This window comes from Heptranchias perlo, chromosome 5, assembly GCF_035084215.1.
Source record: "Heptranchias perlo isolate sHepPer1 chromosome 5, sHepPer1.hap1, whole genome shotgun sequence".
NCBI lineage: Eukaryota > Metazoa > Chordata > Chondrichthyes > Hexanchiformes > Hexanchidae > Heptranchias > Heptranchias perlo.
In genome coordinates, this window is record NC_090329.1 from 14,361,598 (window position 1) to 14,380,801 (window position 19,204).

At 44.8% G+C, this 19,204-nt stretch overlaps 1 protein-coding gene across 1 annotated transcript in view; it reads right to left on the minus strand.

The window, feature by feature from the left end:
- The window catches only part of LOC137321559 (collagen alpha-1(XIX) chain-like), a 151,567-nt gene extending 133,721 nt beyond the window's left edge, over window positions 1-17,846 (minus strand). Inside the window, exons 1-3 of the mRNA XM_067983956.1 lie at window positions 17,838-17,846; window positions 16,742-16,795; window positions 5,616-5,660 (exon numbers count right to left, since the gene is read on the minus strand). Of these exons, the coding sequence (XP_067840057.1) occupies window positions 5,616-5,660; window positions 16,742-16,795; window positions 17,838-17,846 (108 nt within the window). The remainder of the gene's footprint in view (window positions 1-5,615; window positions 5,661-16,741; window positions 16,796-17,837) is intronic.
- Window positions 17,847-19,204: the final 1,358 nt, after the last annotated feature.

Below are 19,204 nucleotides of genomic sequence, written 5' to 3' on the forward strand. Positions count from 1 at the left end.
CTTGGTATGGACTTGACTCTGTTTTGTAGGGGTTTTATTACAGAATTTCTGATTTTATTTGCCCTTTCTTGGGGATTATCCAAGGACAACAGGATGAATATCTGACCTGCTCTCGAACCTCCGCCATCCTCCTGAAACTGGCTCCTGGGCAAGAACGATATGGGGCGACCCTTCTCCCTGATTTCCCTTCCTCCCTCTGCGGATATACCTGACCTCTGCTCAGCACCTCACACGTAGGCCGGGAGTTTCCTCGGAGCTGCTCCCGCTCGGCCACCGTTATTCACGGGGAAGTGCGTTGGAATTTAGCCATATTTACACCGGGTTGCCAACGGCGAAGTTACGGTGGTGGAGCAGGAGCAGCTCCGAGAAAATTCCCGGCCATAAACTGTGGCTGAGATCAGGAAATTGGCATGTGTAGGGACAAGAGCAAGAGCTTGGACCTCTTCACTCTGTGGTGCAGCTTACCGGGGTTCCAAAGCATTGCCCAGTTCTTTATGTTTCAACGTGAGCAATGTCAATCTAGGGGACTAGAACTCTTTTCCACCTCAGGCAGATCAAGTGCAGGGTAAAGCTCCCTCTACTCGGCTCCAACCTCAGAACAACTCCACCTATTGCACCATTTCCACACTAGCCTCTCTGAGGGAGGTTGCCTATTTAGTTCTACTTTGTACTATTATGATGCACAGTTTAGTGTTGTGAGCTCACATCCCCAGGACTTAGGTTGAAACTACCCAAAGTTATTTCAAGTGAGTTATCAATCATGCGACTGTAACTGAATAACAATAAGGATTGCGTTCCAGGTGTTTCTTTTTGAATTGTCGTTAGAGATCCCTGTATATATCTTCAAACCAATGTAAGTAAGTAATTTACACACAATTGGCTCTGAGATTTCCCCCAGGGGGCTGGAATATAAAGGGGTGGAAGTTATGTTACAGCTGTACAGAGGTCTGGTGGGACCCCATCTGGAGTACTCCATTCAGTTCTGGGCACCACATCACAGGAAGGATATATTCGCCTTGGAGTGGGCGCAGCACAGATTCACCTTAATGATACCGGAGCTAAAAGGGTTAAATTATGAGGACAGGTTGCTTAGACTATGCTTGTATTTCCTTGAGTATAGAAGAGTAAGGGGTGATCTAATTGAGGAGTTTAAGACAATTAAAGGAGTTGATAGGGTAGATAGAAAGAAACTATTTCCCCAGGTAAGGGAGACCAGAACATGAGGACAAAACCTTAAAATTAGAGCTAGGCCGTTCAGGGGTGATGTCAGGAAGCATTTCTTCACACAAAGGGTAGTGGAAATCTGGAACTCTCTTCCCCCAAAAAGCTGTTGAGGCTGGGGGTCAATTGAAAATTTCAAAACTGAGATCGATAGGTTTTTGTTAGGTAAGGGTATTAAGGGTTACGGAACCAAAGTGGGTGGATGGAATTAAGATACAGATCAGCCATGATCTAAATGAATGGCAGAACAGGCTCGAGGGGCTAAATGGCCTATGCTCACCTGTCAGGAAGCTCACCTCATGATGCAATGCTCTCAGCCTTTGCTCATCTCACGCCTCTCTGGCCTCAGCACCTGAAGAAATCCACCTCACAGGTGACCAAGATCTGGTAAAGTTCATCATATGCCGTGGGCTGGGACCTTGATGTAAAACCTCAATGTCACTCAGCCCAATCCTGTTCTTATTTATTTTTCATCAATATATTCCATCTACCTTTGGTACTCCTCTCTCCTATGCCATGCACCATTTCTAAGAACACCTCGGCCTGGGCTTCCCTCCGCTATCCCGTTTCAAGTCGGTTGGAAACATAGGAACATAGGAACAGGAGTAGGCCTATGCTGCACTCCCTCCAAGGCCAATATGTCCTTCCGAAGGTGCGGTCCCCAGAACTGCTTACAGTACTCCAGGTGCGGTCTAATCAGAGTTTTGTATAGCTGTAGCATAACTTCTGCCCCTTTGTACTCTAGTCCTCTAGATATAAAGGCCAGCATTCCATTAGCCTTACTGATTATTTTCTGCACCTGTTCATGTCACTTCAATGATCTATGTACCTGAACCCCTGAGTCCCTTTGGACATCCACTGTTTTTAACTTTTTACCATTTAGAAAGTACCCCGTTCTATCCTTTTTTGGTCCAAAGTGGATGACCTCACATTTGCCTACATTGAATTCCATTTGCTACAGTTTTGCCCATTCACCTAATCTATCAATATCGCTTTGTAATTTTATGTTTTCATCTACACTGCTTACAGTGCCACCAATCTTTGATGTGGAGATTGGATATTCTTTCCACTGTGAGCCGGCAGTTTGTGGTGTCGATGGTAGCCATGATGTGATTTATAAATGCGAGAGGTTCGAGGATTTCTTGACATTCACCTGAGGAAGGAGGAAGCCTCCGAAAGCTTGTGAATTTTAAAATAAAATTGTTGGACTATAACTTGGTGTTGTAAAATTGTTTACAATTGTCAACCCCAGTCCATCACCGGCATCTCCACACCAATCTTTGAGTCATTGGCAAACTTAGATATGAGACTTTCTATGCCTTTATCTAAGTTGTCAATAAATATTGTGAATAATTGAGGCCCCGAGACAGATCCCTGCAGGACTCCACTAGTCACATCCTGCCAATGTGAGTACCTACCCATTATCCCTACTCTCTGTCGCCTTTCGCTCAGCCAACTTCCTAATCAAGTTCTTACTTTTCCCTCGATTCCATGGGCTTCTATCTTAGCTAACAGTCTCTTATGTGGGACTTTATCAAATGCCTTCTGGAAGTCCATATAAATAACATCCATTGACATTCCCCTGTCCACTACTTTAGTCACCTCTTCAAAAAATTCAATCAGGTTTAGCAGGCACGACCTACCTTTCACAAATCCATGCTGGCTCTCTCTGATTAACTGAAAATTTTTGAGGTGTTCAGTCACCCTATCCTTAATTGTAGACTCCAGCATTTTCCCCACAACAGATGTTAGGCTAACTGATCTATAATTCCCTGGTTTCCCTCTCTCTCCTTTCTTAAAAAGCAGAGTGACATGTGCAATTTTCCAATCTAGAGGGACAGTTCCTGAATCTAGAGAACTTTGAAAGATTATAGTTAGGGCATCCGCAATGTGCTCACCTACTTCCTTTAAAATCCTGGGATGGAAACCATCTGGTCCTGGGGATTTGTCACTCTTTAGTGCTATTATTTTCTTCATTACTGTTGTTTTACTTATGTTAATTTTATTGAGTCCTGTCCCAGATTCAATATTAGTTTTCTTGGAATTTCCGGCATGCTATCCTCTCTTTCTACTGTAAATACTGACGCGAAGTAATTATTCAACATGTCCGCCATTTCCCCATTGTCAATGACAATATCCCCACTTACAGTTTTAAAGGAGCCAACAGTGCTCCTGACCACAATCTTTTTCCTAATATAACTATAAAAGTTCTTCGTATTGGTTTTGATATCCCTTGCAAGTTTCTTTTCATAAACTCTTTTTGTAGCTCTTTCAGTAGGGAAAATTAGGCAGCATGGCCTCCTGTCGCCTCCCTGCTCCAACCTTGATCTCCCTCCCTGCTGGGACCGTGGCTGGCTGCCCCTTCCACACCGGCCAGATGTAAATAATGTGGAGGAGTCAGGGCCCAGGGTCCAACCCCATTTCCCTCTTGTCTGCCCCTCTTACCGCCATTTCCTGGGACCACCAGGTGATGGTAATAACGTTGGGAATGCCCCAAAGTCCCTTGATGGAGCGAGAGGGCCTGGTAGTGGCCTCCTTCCCCTCCATTTTGTCTAATTCCTTGCCTGCTAAAGGCCTCGGTCACAGCTGAGGCCTACAGTAAAAGCTTTGCATCCAGGATTTCCCTTGTTGGCATTGACAGGCTTCATCTTGATGGTGAGGATCCCGTTGGGAGCCAGACCTGGGAAAATGGATCAGGGTCCCGGTGGGGTCGGAGCAGCATGCGGAAGTCCCACCCCGACCTTGTTGGGGTGGGATTAGGAAAACCTTGGTCTATGATGTTTGCCTCTCTATAGCCATCATTAAAAGTTGGCGCACTCTCCTCCTGCGCCTTACCTCAGCTCCTCAGTCGCCCCGGTGATAGTGGGGGAAGAGTTTCTGTGTGCTATCTGTAGCTGTGTTTGTTGCAAACTAGTTTATGATTTAGTTACACATAGTCCAAAAAGGAAATCTTGAGTCCCGCCCCCCCTCCCACCAGGTAGTAATTAAAGATGATGAATTATGTCCTATCATTCAGAAGCATCAGATTAACAAGAAGTAATGAGCAAGAAGTCATCAACAAATGTGAGATAAATTCAGGATACCAGAACGTTAACAGCGCATTGCATGATTGACACCACATCAATAATTGGCACAATTTCAAATTACCACAATAAAGCTTGGTTTCATGTCATTTCTACTGAATCACCAAGTCTGGATAAGCCTGGAATTCAGGGCTGAATAAGCAATTCACCGCTTCCATAAGAACATAAGAAATGCAGGAGTAGGCCATATGGCAACTTGAGCCTGCTCCGCCATTCAATAAGATCATGGCTGATCTTCGCCCTTAAATTCACTTTCCTGCCCGAACGCCACATCCCTTGATTCCCCTAGAGTCCAAAAATCTATCCATCTCAGCCTTGAATATATTCAATGACTGAGCATCCACAGCCCTCTGGGGTAGAGAATTCCAAAGATTCACAATCCTCTGCGTGAAGAAATTCCTCCTCAGCTCAGTCTTGAATGACTGATCCCGTATCCTGAGACTATGTCCCCTAGTTCTAGACTCTCTAGCCAGGGGAAACAATCTCTCAGCATTTACCCTGTCAAGCCCCCTCAGAATCTTATATGTTTCAATTAGATCACCTCTCATTCTTCTAAACGCCAGAGAGTATAGGCCCATTCTACTCAATCTCTCCTCATAGGACAACCCACTCATCCCAGGAATTAATCTCGTGAACCTTCATTGTACCGCCTCCAAGGCAAGTATATCCTTCCTTAGATAAGGAGACCAAAACTGTACACAGTACTCCAGGTGAGGTCTCACTAAAGCCCTGTACAACTGTAGTAAGACTTCCTTACTCTTGTACTCCAACTCCCTTGCAATAAAGGCCAACATGCCATTTGCTTTCCTAATTGCTTGCTGTACCTGCATACTAACTTTTTGTGTTTCTTGTACGAGGACACTTAAGTCTCTCTGAACACCAACATTTAATAGTTTCTCACCATTTAAAAAATATTCTGTTTTTCTATTCTTCCTAGCAAAGTGGATAACTTCACATTTCCCCACATTATACTCCATCTGCCACCTTCTTGCTCATTCACTTAATCTGTCTATATCTCTTTGTGTCCTCCTCACAGTTTACTTTCCCACCTAGCTTTGTATCGTCAGCAAACTTGAATACATTACACTCGGTCCCTTCACCTAAGTCATTAATATAGATTGTAAATAGCTGAGGCCCAAGCACTGATCCTTGTCCTGGACCTGCTGCATAAATATCACTAGTAATCAAGATTATTAATCGATGGAACTGTATGTTCCTTCCATCATCACCATAAAATGAGGAATACATTCCTCCATCATTGCATCTATCTTGAGGCAACAACATTATTTGAAAGAGTAAAGTTAAAATTACCTTTAACCCAGGTTTACCAGGAATGCCGTCTTTTCCAGGTGGACCCTGCCAAAGGTATAAGACAGGAATCAGTGTAAGTTTGGCACTCCATTAAGACCAGTCATTTCATGTACGGGTTGTACGAACAGAAGATTGTCAGCCCAGAGACTCAATAGAGTAGAAAATCAATCTCCCACCTCCACTTCACACCCACTCCCGCGCTGAATGGAGGTCAGACTGAGACTTCTCCAGGCCAGCAACCCACCCTTTAGCAGACGGCCATGTGGGTCATAAACTATAGGCCACAGCAACCACACACCTCTAAATAGACAAGTACCTTGAAATATACTGTAACAATTATGTGATATTGAATGAAAGGGATATGTCTGACTCTCTCGCTCTGTTTCCCCTCACATTCTCACTCGGAGGTTTTTTTGGGTGGGGGCAATTCTCGGACTGCCCTCTCACAGGGGCATCCTTCACCTGCCAGTAGCGCACATCAGAAATTTGCAGGCACGCCAGTAGTTTTCCATTAGGTGTTGGTGGCAGGCAAGGTTCATGAATGAGGGACTTCAGTTATTTGGAGAAACTGGAGAACCTGTGGCGGTTTTCCTTAAAGCAGAGAAGGGCAAGGGCAGATTTAATAGAGGTGTTCAAAATCATGAATGGTTTCGACAGAGTAAAGAAGGAGAAGCTGTTTCCTGTGGCAGGAGGGTCAGCAACCAGAGGACACAGATTTAAGGTAATTAGCAAAAGAACCAGAGGCGAGATGAGGAAAAAAATGTTTATGTAGTGAGTTGTTACGATCTGGAATGCACTGCCTGAAAGGGTGGTGGAAGCAGATTCAAGAGGGAATTGGACAAATAACTGAAGGGGGGAAATTTGGAGGACTATGGAGAAAGAGCAGGGGAGTGGGACTAATTGGATAGCTCTTCCAAAGAGCTGGCACAGACATGATGGGCCGTATGGTCTCCTTCTGTGCTGTATGCTTCGGTGTGAGGACAACAGTGTGCTGAGAGTTCGGTACGTGTGGGAGTTGAAGGGTTAATCTCTTTAAGGGTTAATCTCTTTAAATCTAGTGCATATTGCTTCAACTGTTTAAGGTCAATTTAAAAGTTTAAATTTCTAAGTTTCTGTCTGGCTTCAGCAGAGAGCTGCTGTAGCAAGTTAATTGGTTAGCTAGATTCAATTGGTCCCTGAAGGTGGGGCAGGCCTGACTCATCTGAGTCTCAACTGTAGAAATACAGGGGCCTGTCAGTGCGGACAGCACGGTTGTGAGGACAACACAGTGTGCTGAGAGTTCGGTACGTGTGGGAGTTTGGTAAAGTGGGGGAAGGAGGTGCTGCTTTGCCTTGCTTTTCCTGCAGAGCGGTAGTGGACCTGAGAGCGGTGAGCGGCGGTAAAGAGCGAGACCAGAGCGGGGATAAAAACAGCGCGGAGAGAGCGAGAGTCCAGTCGGTGAGCGGCGGTAAAGAGCGAGACCAGAGCGGGGATAAAAACAGCGCGGAGAGAGCGAGAGTTCAGTCGGTGAGCGGCGGGAGAGAGCGAGACCAGAGCGGAGATATAAACAGCGCGGAGAGAGCGAGAGTCCAGTCGGTGAGCGGCGGGAGAGAGCGAGACCAGAGCGGAGATATAAACAGCGCGGAGAGAGCGAGAGTCCAGTCGGTGAGCGGCGGGAGAGAGCGAGACCAGAGCGGAGATATAAACAGCGCGGAGAGAGCGAGAGTCCAGTCGGTGAGCGGCGGGAGAGAGCGAGACCAGAGCGGGGATATAAACAGCGCGGAGAGAGCGAGAGTTCAGTCGGTGAGCGGCGGGAGAGCGAGACCAGAGCTTACTCTGAGAGCGAGACTCTGAGACCAGCGGCAGAGTTCAGGGTGACGTCACCAGTCAGAAAGTGACGCGGCACAGGGGAGGCAGCTGATTGGTGAGTAGGTTCAGGTGAGTATTTCTACCATTTTACTGTAAGTAAAGTAATAAGAAAGGGAAGATCTGCAGGTTTTATAGCAGATAGTGTTTTTTTTTAGTGAACCTAGGTCCCTAGTATAGTTATCATTTTCTAATTTCAACGTAATTTAAAAGGGGTAACTAAGCTAAGGCAAGTCATGGCAGCAGACCTCGCACCCGTGATATGCTCCTCCTGCAAGATGTGGGAAGTCATGGACACTACCAGTGTCCCTGCCGACCATGTGTGCGGGAAGTGTGTCCACCTGCAGCTACTGACCGATCGTATCTCGGAGCTGGAGCTGCGGGTGGACTCACTGTGGAGCATTCGCGATGCAGAGAAACTCGTGGATAGCACGTTTAGCGAGTTGGTCACACCGCAGGTAAAGGGTATACAGGCAGGAAGTGAATGGGTGACCACCAGGAAGAGTAAGAGATGCAGGCAGGTAGTGCAGGGGTCCCCTGTGGCCATCCCCCTCTCAAACAGATATGCCACTTTGGATGCTGTTGGGGGGGATGACTTATCAGGGGAAGGCAGCAGCAGCCAACTTCCTGGCACCACGGGTAGCTCTGCTGCACAGGCTGGGAGGAAAAAGAGTGGCAGAGCTATAGTGATAGGGGACTCAATTGTAAGGGGAATAGACAGGCGTTTCTGCGGCCGCAACCGAGACTCCAGGATGGTGTGTTGCCTCCCTGGTGCAAGGATCAAGGATGTCTCGGAGCGGCTACAGAACATTTTGGAGGGGGAGGGCGAACAGCCAGCTGTCGTGGTGCACATAGGCACCAACGATATAGGTAAAAAAGGGGATGAGGTCCTAAAAGCAGAATATAGGGAGTTAGGAGGTAAATTAAAAAATAGGACCTCAAAGGTAGTAATCTCAGGATTGCTGCCAGTGCCACGTGCTAGTCAGAGTAGAAATAGGAGGATATTTCAAATGAATACGTGGCTAGAGGAATGGTGCAAGGGGGAGGGATTCAAATTCCTGGGACACTGGAAACGGTTCTGGGGGAGGTGGGACCAGTACAAACCGGATGGTCTGCACCTGGGCAGGGCCGGGACTGCTGTCCTAGGAGGAGTGTTTGCTAGTGCTGTTGGGGAGGGTTTAAACTAAAGTGGCAGGGGGTTGGGAACCTGAGCAGGGAGAGAGAGGAAAGCGTAACAGGAAGGGACAGAAGGTATGGAGTAATAGGTAAAGTGTTAAAAAAGGAAAAAGAAGGAACTAAGCGTCACAAAACAGATTTGAAAGTTCTTTATCTGAACGCACGTAGCATTCGTAATAAAATGGACGAGTTAACGGCACAAATAACTACGTATGGGTATGATCTTGTGGCCATTACAGAAACATGGCTGCAGGGTGACAACCACTGGGAATTAAATATGCCAGGGTATTTAACAATCAGGAAGGACAGGCAGGAAGGAAGGGGAGGTGGGGTGGCTATGTTAATAAAGGAAGGAATCACTGTAATACAGAGAAATGATATTGGGACAAAGCATCAAGATAATGAAACAGTTTGGGTGGAGATAAGGAATAATAAGGGGAAAAAAACATTAGTGGGCGTAGTATATAGGCCTCCTAATAGTTGCAACTCTGCTGGAAGAAGTATTAATCAGGAGATAGTCGGGGCATGTAATAAGGGAACAGCCATAATTATGGGGGATTTTAATTATCATATTAACTGGACAAATCAAATTGGGCAGAGCAGCCTTGAGGACGAGTTCATTGAGTGCATCAGGGATGGATTTCTTGAGCAGTATGTAACTGATCCTACAAGGTGGCAGGCAACCTTGGACCTGGTCCTGTGTAATGAGTCAGGATTAATTAATAATGTCCTAGTTAAGGATCCCCTTGGAACGAGCGACCACAACATGGTTGAATTCCATATCCAATTAGAGGGTGAGAAGGTTGATTCTCAAACAAGCGTACTGAGCTTGAATAAAGGAGACTATGATGGTATGAGAGCGGAATTGATTAAAGTGGACTGGGAAAATAGATTAAAGGGTAAGACGGTACATGAGCAGTGGTGTTCATTTAGGGAGTTATTTTACAACTTTCAAAATAAATATATTCCACTGAGGAAAAAAGGGTGTAAAAGAAATGACAGCCATCCGTGGCTAAGTAAAGAAATCAAGGATAGTATCCGACTAAAAACAAGGACATATTAGGTAGCCAAACTTAGTGGGAGGATAGAAGATTGGGAATTCTTCAAAAGACAGCAAAAAGTAACTAAAGGATTGATTAAGAAAGGGAAGTTAGATTATGAAAAGAAATTAGCAAAAAATATAAAAACAGATAGCAAGAGTTTCTATAGTTATATAAAAAGAAAAAGGGTGGCTAAGGCAAACATAGGTCCCTTAGAGGATGAGACCGGGAAATTAATGGTGGGAAACATGGAGATGGCAAAAATACTGAACAAATATTTTGTTTCAGTCTTTACAGTAGAGGACACTAAGAATATCCCAACACTGGACAAACAGGGGACTCTCGGGGGGGAGGAGCTAAATACGATTAAAATCACTCAGGAGATGGTACTCAGTAAAATAATGGGACTCAAGGCGGATAAATCCCCTGGACCTGATGGCTTCCATCCTAGGGTCTTGAGGGAAGTGGCAGTAGGGATTGTGGATGCTTTGGTGATAGTTTTCCAAAATTCCCTGGACTCAGGAGAGGTCCCGGCAGATTGGAAAACTGCTAATGTAACACCGTTATTTAAAAAGGGTAGTAGGCAGAAGGCTGGAAATTATAGGCCAGTTAGCTTAACATCTGTGGTGGGTAAAATTTTGGAGTCTATTATTAAGGAGACAGTAACGGAACATTTAGATAAGCATAATTTAATAGGACAAAGTCAGCATGGCTTTATGAAGGGGAAGTCATGTCTGACAAATTTGCTTGAGTTCTTCGAGGATATAACGTATAGGGTGGATAAAGGGGAACCAGTGGACATAGTGTATTTAGACTTCCAGAAGGCATTCGACAAGGTGCCACATAAAAGATTATTACTTAAGATAAAAAATCACGGGATTGGGGGTAATATTCTGGCATGGGTGGAGGATTGGTTATCGAACAGGAAGCAGAGAGTTGGGATAAATGGTTCATTTTCGGACTGGCAACCAGTAACCAGTGGTGTTCCACAGGGGTCGGTGCTGGGTCCCCAACTCTTTACAATCTATATTAACGATTTGGAGGAGGGGACCGAGTGCAACATATCAAAATTTGCAGATGATACAAAGATGGGAGGGAAAGTAGAGAGTGAGGAGGACATAAAAAACCTGCAGGCTGGGTGAGTGGGCGGAGATTTGGCAGATGCAATATAATATTGGAAAATGTGAGGTTATGCACTTTGGCAGGAAAAATCAGAGAGCAAGTTATTTTCTTAATGGCGAGAGACTGGAAAGTACTGCAGTACAAAGGGATCTGGGGGTCCTAGTGCAAGAAAATCAAAAAGTTGGTATGCAGGTGCAGCAGGTGATCAAGAAAGCCAACGGAATGTTGGCTTTTATTGCTAGGGGGATAGAATATAAAAACAAGGAGGTATTGCTGCAGTTATATAAGGTATTGGTGAGACCGCACCTGGAATACTGCATACAGTTTTGGTCTCCATACTTAAGAAAAGACATACTTGCTCTCGAGGCAGTACAAAGAAGGTTCACTCGGTTAATCCCAGGGATGAGGGGGCGGACATATGAGGAGAGGTTGAGTAGATTGGGACTCTACTCATTGGAGTTCAGAAGAATGAGAGGCGATCTTATTGAAACATATAAGATTGTGAAGGGTCTTGATCGGGTGGATGCAGTAAGGATGTTCCCAAAGATGGGTGAAACTAGAACTAGGGGGCATAATCTTAGAATAAGGGGCTGCTCTTTCAAAACTGAGATGAGGAGAAACTTCTTCACTCAGAGGGTGGTCGGTCTGTGGAATTTGCTGCCCCAGGAAGCTGTGGAAGCTACATCATTAGATAAATTTAAAACAGAAATAGACAGTTTCCTAGAAGTAAAGGGAATTAGGGGTTATGGGGAGCGGGCAGGAAATTGGACATGAAGCTGAGTTCGGATCGGTCAATGCCCTGTGGGTGGCGGAGAGGGCCCAGGGGCTATGTGGCCGGGTCCTGCTCCGACTTCTTGTGTTCTTTAGATTTGTGGTTGGGATCAGATCAGCCATGATCTTATTGAATGGCGGAGCAGGCTCGAGGGGCCGATTGGCCTACTCCTGCTCCAATTTCTTATGTTCTTATGTTCTTATGTATCATTCTACGATTCTGTGATAAGTCGTGTGCAGAGTGTGCCTGAAGTGTGTGTTGCTGATGGAGAAAGCTCTCGCTGGCAGCGTGAACTCATAAAATTACCCCCCCGCCGCTTGTGAAGCACCCGAGGCTCTGATTATGTCACAAACAATCTAGATTAATAAATTAATTAATAAATCTCCATCTCCCCTTTCACCTCCAAGCTACGGGCTTTTCAAACTCAAGCTTGCCTTAGAGGTGGTGCAACGAAAGTTCACTAGATTGATTCTTGGGTTGAGAGGGTTGTCCCATGAGGAGAGGTTGAGTAGTATGGGCCTATATTCTCTGGAGTTTAGAAGAGTGAGATGTGATGTATTGAAATGTATAAAATTTTGAGAAGACTTGACAGGGTAGATGCTGAGAGGCTGTTTCCCCGGCAGGAGCATCTAGAATCAGGGGTCATAGTCTCAGGATAAGCGGTCGGCCATTTAGGACTGAGATGAGGAGACATTTCTTCACTCAGAGGGTTGTGAACCTTTGGAATTCCCTACCCCAGAGGGCTGTGCAGGTTCAGTCATTGAGTATATTCAAAATTGAGATCGCTAGATTTTTGGACACCAAGGGAATCAAGGGATATGGGGAACAGGCGGGAAAGTGGAGTTGAGGTAGAAGATCAGCCATGATCTTATTGAATGGCAGAGCAGGCTCGAGGGACCTAATGGCCTATTCCTGCTCCTATTTCTTATGTTCTTATTAAGCTTGATGTCACTTCACTGCGATTTCCTGATTCATCTGGACTTCTCTCTTACGCTTTTGAACCTTGGTAGAGTCCTGCACTATGGGCAGAGACCCTCCAATTAGATTTCTCAATTATAAAAAAAATACTCTTATAAATATAAGCAATGAGTTTTAACTTTATTTGTTCTGCTTTTAGCCTTAAAAATACACCACAAATACAGTATTAGAACTGATTAACTATCAGTGTGAATCACGTTATTTATTTAATGATTTTTATTCACTAACAGATTTTCTTAATGAATTTAAAATTGCATATAAACTGCGTATTTATCACTGTATATAACGCTGAATACAATAAACAATGCTGAGAAAATGATCACACAACACAATTTATACCAGTAGGAAAACCAGTACATCAGTGATTCTAGGTATTGCACATAAAACAGAACCCTGTGACAAACAGAATTCTTTTTCATTTTTTAAGAATATGAATCAATATCCCATGGCAGGGAGTGAAGATCAAGGGCAGTATTCAGGTCAAACAGGGTAGGTGGTGGGGGATAACTCGATTCAATTCTCATAAGGGAATTGGATAAAAACTCAAAGAAGAAAAATTTGCAGGGCTATCGGGAAAGAGTAGGGGAGTGGGACTAATTGGATAGATCTTTCGATGAGCCGACACAGGCACAATGGGCTGAATGGCCTCATTCAGTGCTGTATTATTCTATGATTCTATTAAGTTGGGGAGGGGTAAGGGGGACTAAGGGGGAGAGAGGTGGAGGGGAGGGGAGGGAAATGAGGGGGCAACAGGAGGGACAAGGTGGAGTAGAGGGGTTTCATCTAAGCTGGGGAGCAGGTGGGGTTGCAATGAACTGTGGTCCTTCTCCAGGTCCTGGATTTTCAGCTCAGCGAGGGGAGGGGGTTTCCAGTGATTTTTTTTATCTGAAGAAGGGGAGGGGGAGGAAGTAGAGAATTGAATTGCCTTTGCCTCTAAGGGTCGTGCATTTTCATCTCAAATGGGGGCAGGGTCAAAGTGAATTGTGGGCAGGGAGGTGCCCTGCTCTTTCTGTGGCCTGGAATTTCACCTCACCATGGGGGAAGGGGCTGCAGAGGGCTGGCTTACCTTTGTGGGAGCACTTAATTTTCATCTCAATGGGAAGTGTCTGCCCTGTCCCCGCTGAGCACTACAACAACTACTTGCATTTATAAAGCGCCTTTAACATAGTAAAACGTCTCAAGACTCTTCACCATAGCGTCATCAAACAAAATTTGACAACGAGCCACAAGAGGAGACATTAGGACAGGTTGGTCAAAGAGGCAGTTTTTAAGGAGAGTCTGAAAGGAGGAGAGAGAGGTGTAGAGAGGCGGAGAGGTTTAGGGAGGGAATTCCAAAGCTTAGTGCCGAGACAGCTGAAGGCATGGCCGCCAATGGTGGAGCGATGAAAATTGGAGATGCGCAAGAGGTCGGAATTGGAGGGGGGCGGGGAGGAAAAGGCAGAGGGTCCTGTCCCTCCAAGAGCTGAGAATTTCCATCTGAGTTGGAGGGAGGAGATTGTGGGTAGCTGCCTAAGTGAGTTAATTTCCTCTGTATATATGTGGCGTTCCATAATCTTCGGGGCAGGAAGTGGGTCGGACCAAAGTCATCGATGCTGTGTTGGTACTTCAGACCGTGTTCAAGCTCGCAAACATTTCCTTGGCTCTCGGATAGACAAATGGAGCTTTAACCTATTTGGAAAATTGCTGGGGCAAAATACACCAGAGGATCTGTTTCTTCAGGTATTTTAAGTGTGGAGGAGGTGGAAAAAACAATGTTGGCCGGGTTAGTTTGAGCCATATACAGGGCGGAGAACATCATATCCATTCTCGGAGAACTCTCGTTGTTGGATTTCCAGCCGTAGATTCGATGAGGTTGAAAATTGCCAGGGTTACATGTCTCTCTCGGGCGGTGTGGGAGGGGAAGGTTGAGGGGGGGTCGATGAATATTACTGGGGAGGTCACATATAATCTTTGTACGAGCCAAATTTGAGGGGGGTAAGGAGACAATTTGGGTTGGCTATGGGGCTTGGGAATGTTCCACATATCTCGCGTGCACTGGAGAGGCACAAAGTGAGTTCCGCTTCCCAGTTTTCCTGCTTGTGCTGATGTGGTTTTTGCAGAGCCGCCAAGTGGCCAGTGTGAGGGAGTGCAGGGAGATTGGAAAACAACTGGGGCTTATTTGAACCTAACACATCAGGAGGGAAACCCACAGGATCAGGTGGAACGTCGGCCCAATATTGCTCTTAATGGAGAGTAAAATCGGGTGGGGCGTAAAACCAGCGTTACACCCGGTCTCATCAGTTTCCCGATGGGCGAATTAGGTTAAAATCTCCTCCCATGGCTCTCACTTTCAACTGTTGCGAGAACCACCTGACTACATCATAACATGCATATAATGGGAACTGGCCATTTACAGTGCCAATTATAAGGCACAAGTGGTACTGCTGTTAAACAGTGACACATTGGCCCAGGATTTCCTGGATTGTACATACACAGATATTACACTGAAATTTACATCAGTTTCTGCGCTGATCTTGCTGATGGGGATTTATGCTCAAATTTCCTGCAGAGCTCATTTGCCTAAACTGGAATACGAAAACTGATATTAAACAAACGCAATTCTTTGGACCTCCACACCCCCCATAATTCAGAAGGGCTAACCAACTGGAATGACCTTCACAATAGGGAATTTCGGGTGCACTGTGACTGACGGCACTTTGGTTAAGTGTAGTGCGGGTCTCAGTAGGATAAATTTGGAAAATATTGCAAAGAAGATCGCGACCAACCTCCGGAGGTCTCAGTTGAGCCAATATTAGGTGACTTCGGGCCATGCTGTGCCTAAATTTTGGGCGTAAATCTATAGCGCATTATTGGCGGAAAAGCAGGAAACTCGCGTGAGCTGATCTTTTGTATGGGGTCTGGGTTATGTAAATGAGCGGCAGAGGGAATCAGCAGATGTATCTCGTAAGTGCTGCATACGATCGAGGAAATTCGCCTGTACCGATGTTTCAACGTAAAACCGGCGTAAATCAGTTAGATGCGCATTTTCTTGGGAAAAAATTCACAATACGGCTCTTAAGTCGTAGTTACGCCAAAAAGTTCCAGGAAATTCTGGGCCAATGGGTTTTCCCACTGGTGAGGTCTGACATGGGAGTTTTCAATGTACCTTGAGATGAAGTATTGCAACTCACTCAACATTTTCAACATACAATAGATATATCTTACACCAACATCTATAATTTAACCATTACATTAAGAAATGAGGAATGAGTTGGATGTGGGAAGGAGTTTTTTTGTATTACACAGCAGAAGCAATCTCCATTTCTTCACACTCATCTTCAAGCACCAAATTAAACATTCAGCTCCATTTCATTATCAAATTAGACCACAGCTGCCAGTGGGAAATAAGTCAGCACCGGGAGTCCTCCTAGAACCTCTGAAGGATTAATTACAGGTCTGAATTTTTAATCAAGTACATGAAGAACCTACAAATGATTATTAGAGCAAGATGAGTGCAGAAGTCTACCTCACTACCTTGACTGCACGTACTAATGGCAAGGCAGGGTCAAGACAGCTGGAGGCCTGCTTGGCTGCAACCTTAAAGCAATTAACAGCAGATGGTTCTAGGTTCTACAGCATCTTCACTGTCATTGAACTTACAGGATGAAGATTCTTCCAACTGATCTGCCTGTGTAGGCTTCACACACCATCCCGACTTGGAAATATATCGCTGTTCCTTCATTGTCGCTGGGTCAAAATCCTGGCACTCCCTACCTAACAGCACTCTGGGAGAACCTTCGCCACACGGACTGCAGCGGTTCAAGAAGGCGGCTCATCACCACCTTCTCAAGGATAATTAGGGATGGGTAATAAATTCTAGCCTTGCCAGCGACGCCCACATTCCATGAGCGAATAAAAAAAAGGATGGGAATACCTCTGTATTTAAGGATGGCTGGATCACCAGTTACCTTCCTCTAATTTGTCAGTGGAGTCAGTTGCCTGGGTTATGGTTGATCCCAATGCACGAGCTGCTGCTGTGAACCATACATGGAAGCTGAGTGACGGCCACTGGTTGGAGCCATGTCGTATGCCTTGTGGAGAAAAGTGGTACTACAGCTCTGAGCGTCCCTAATACCTCTAACATACATATTACTTGATATTAAATATTATAGTTAATCAAAGAAATGAAAACAGTGTGATAGGAGAATACTCACCGGAGGTCCTGGGGTCCCAGACTTCCCATTGAAACCTGTTTCACCAGGCAAACCCTACAGAGAAGAAAAAAGGATTTGGATGTGGTTATTGCCACATCACTAAAAGTAACTTGTCAACATGAACCTTGATCAACCAGTTTATCAAAAACTGCAAGACATCTTAAGCATATTAGATTATAAACTGAAATAGATTATAACTTTAAAGCAGAGAAGGTTAAGGGGAGATTTAACAGAGGCGTTGAAAATCATGAAGGGTTTTGATAGAGTAAATAAGGAGAAACTATTTACACTGGCAGGAGGGTCGGTAACCAGAGGACACAGATTTAAGATAATTGGCAAAAAAGCCAGGGGGGAGATGAGGAGAAATTTTTTAATCAGCGTGTTATTACGATCTGGACTGCTCTGCCTGAAAGGGTGGTGGAAACAGATTCAATAATAACTTTCAAAAGGGAACTGCTTATATACTTGAAGGGGAGAAAATTAGATACCTCTTTCAAAGAGCCGGCACAGGCACGATGGGCTGAATGGCCTCCTTCTGTGCTGCAAGATTCTATGATTCTATGAAAACATGTTGTATAAGCCCTCCGGTCCTGAATTTCAATGGGGCTTCTCCCGGTCTCCTGCCATAACTTTAGCGGGAGATCAGCAGAACCCTGGAGAAACAGCTGGAAACGACTGTTTCTCCGGGGTGAGGTTCCACCAACTCCCACCGGAAGTGCAGCAGGAAATTGAGACAACCCCTGTGAAAATTCAGTGCCCATAAGACCATATTTGGAATATTGTGGGCAGTTTTCCACACACCATCTTCAAAATGACATTGAAGATTTTAGAGAAGAGTGGCATGGATTAGGGGACGTTGGGCTCTAAATTCTGAAGAGAGATTCAGAGAATTTAAATTGCTTTCATCAGAGGAAAGACGACTGAATGGAGACATGGTTTAGGTGGGATTTGAACTCACGTTCTCTAGATTATTAGTCCAGGCCTCTAATGGAAAAAACTTGTGATTATATTTGGGGGTCCAGGCCACTTCCCGCCATCAACATCCCGGGATCACCATTGATCTGGAACTCCCTACCGAATAGCATTGTTGGAGTACCTTCGCCATATGGACTGCAGCGGTTCAAGAAGGAAGCCCACCATCACCGTCTCAAGGGCAACTAGGGATGGGCAATAAATTCTGGCTTTACCACCGATGCCCATATCCCGAGAATGAATTTTAAAAAATTATACATAAAGGTAGATGTTGAGGAAAGTGCTATTCAGTCAGGGCCTAGGGAACACATGCTCCTTCCTGTCCTGGCTGTTGAGTTTTTGCTAGCTGCTCATTATCACATTCTGCATCTGCCTTATCGTCCTTCCGTGGCATGACTGGTTGCTGCTCATCTTCCACAAACGTGCAGATGCCTCTTTCCACAGCTCCACTGTGAAGATACATCACACCGCAACCATTCTGCTAACCATTTCTGCGATATATTGTAGAGCACCCCAATGTGATCCAAACATTAGAATTGTTGTTTGAGCATATCAATTGTCCACTTGATGAGGTTAATGCCTCTCAAATGTGCTTCATCATAGGTAGTTTGATAGAGAGTACAGGTGTTGTGTAGCATTGTCGGGTGGGTAATCCATACCTCCAATGAGCCAGTCATTCAACTCAGAAATCACTCACCGTGGAGTAACTATGTCCCTAAAGATATGAGATTTTTCCTGGAAATCAAATATTCACATGTATGATTTGGCTGTGGTCGTTGACTGTTTGGGTGATCATTGAGTGCTATACTTTTTGAAGAACACTATGAGAGGTTGAAGGATTTTGGACTTTTCATTATGGACTTTTGATACTTGTTTTAAACACTAAAATGACAGACTCAAAATCCTCGATTTCTCGGTAAAAGAACACAGATCTGTCAGCTTGACCAAAATCTGGATGCATGATGGTCTTTATTTATTATCCAGGATACTTGGAGAGAGAAACGTACGTGTCAGCAAGACTGAAGGGAGCCTTCGTAAGCTATAAAATCTGAATAACTGATAAGAAGAAACAATGCTGACAGTTGCAGAGATAAGGAAGTAAGCCCTACAAACTGATAAGGAGATTCTTTGGCGTTTAAGTCAACCCGTATAACGTATGATGATCAAACAGCAAATTTGAAAGTAAACCATATAGAAGACCCCATTCTACAAAGGTTTTGAGGAGAACCACAAGTGACGTCAGGACAAGACGTGTAGGAGAGGAACCTTCTTTTTCTCCCAAGACAAAGAACTTGATCAATTCTTTGTCCTGAGTTGTACTCGCTAGAAAAAGGTTGTATGAAAGATTATTACTTTCTTTCTGGTTAAAGACTGTAGTGTTGCACGTCAAATTAAATTCTTTCAAGTTAGAAAATAACTACAGTGCCTTGCCGCACAGCTTTTGAGTAAGCACAGTCGATGGCAGGAATGCCACATCGTTTGAAAACTCTA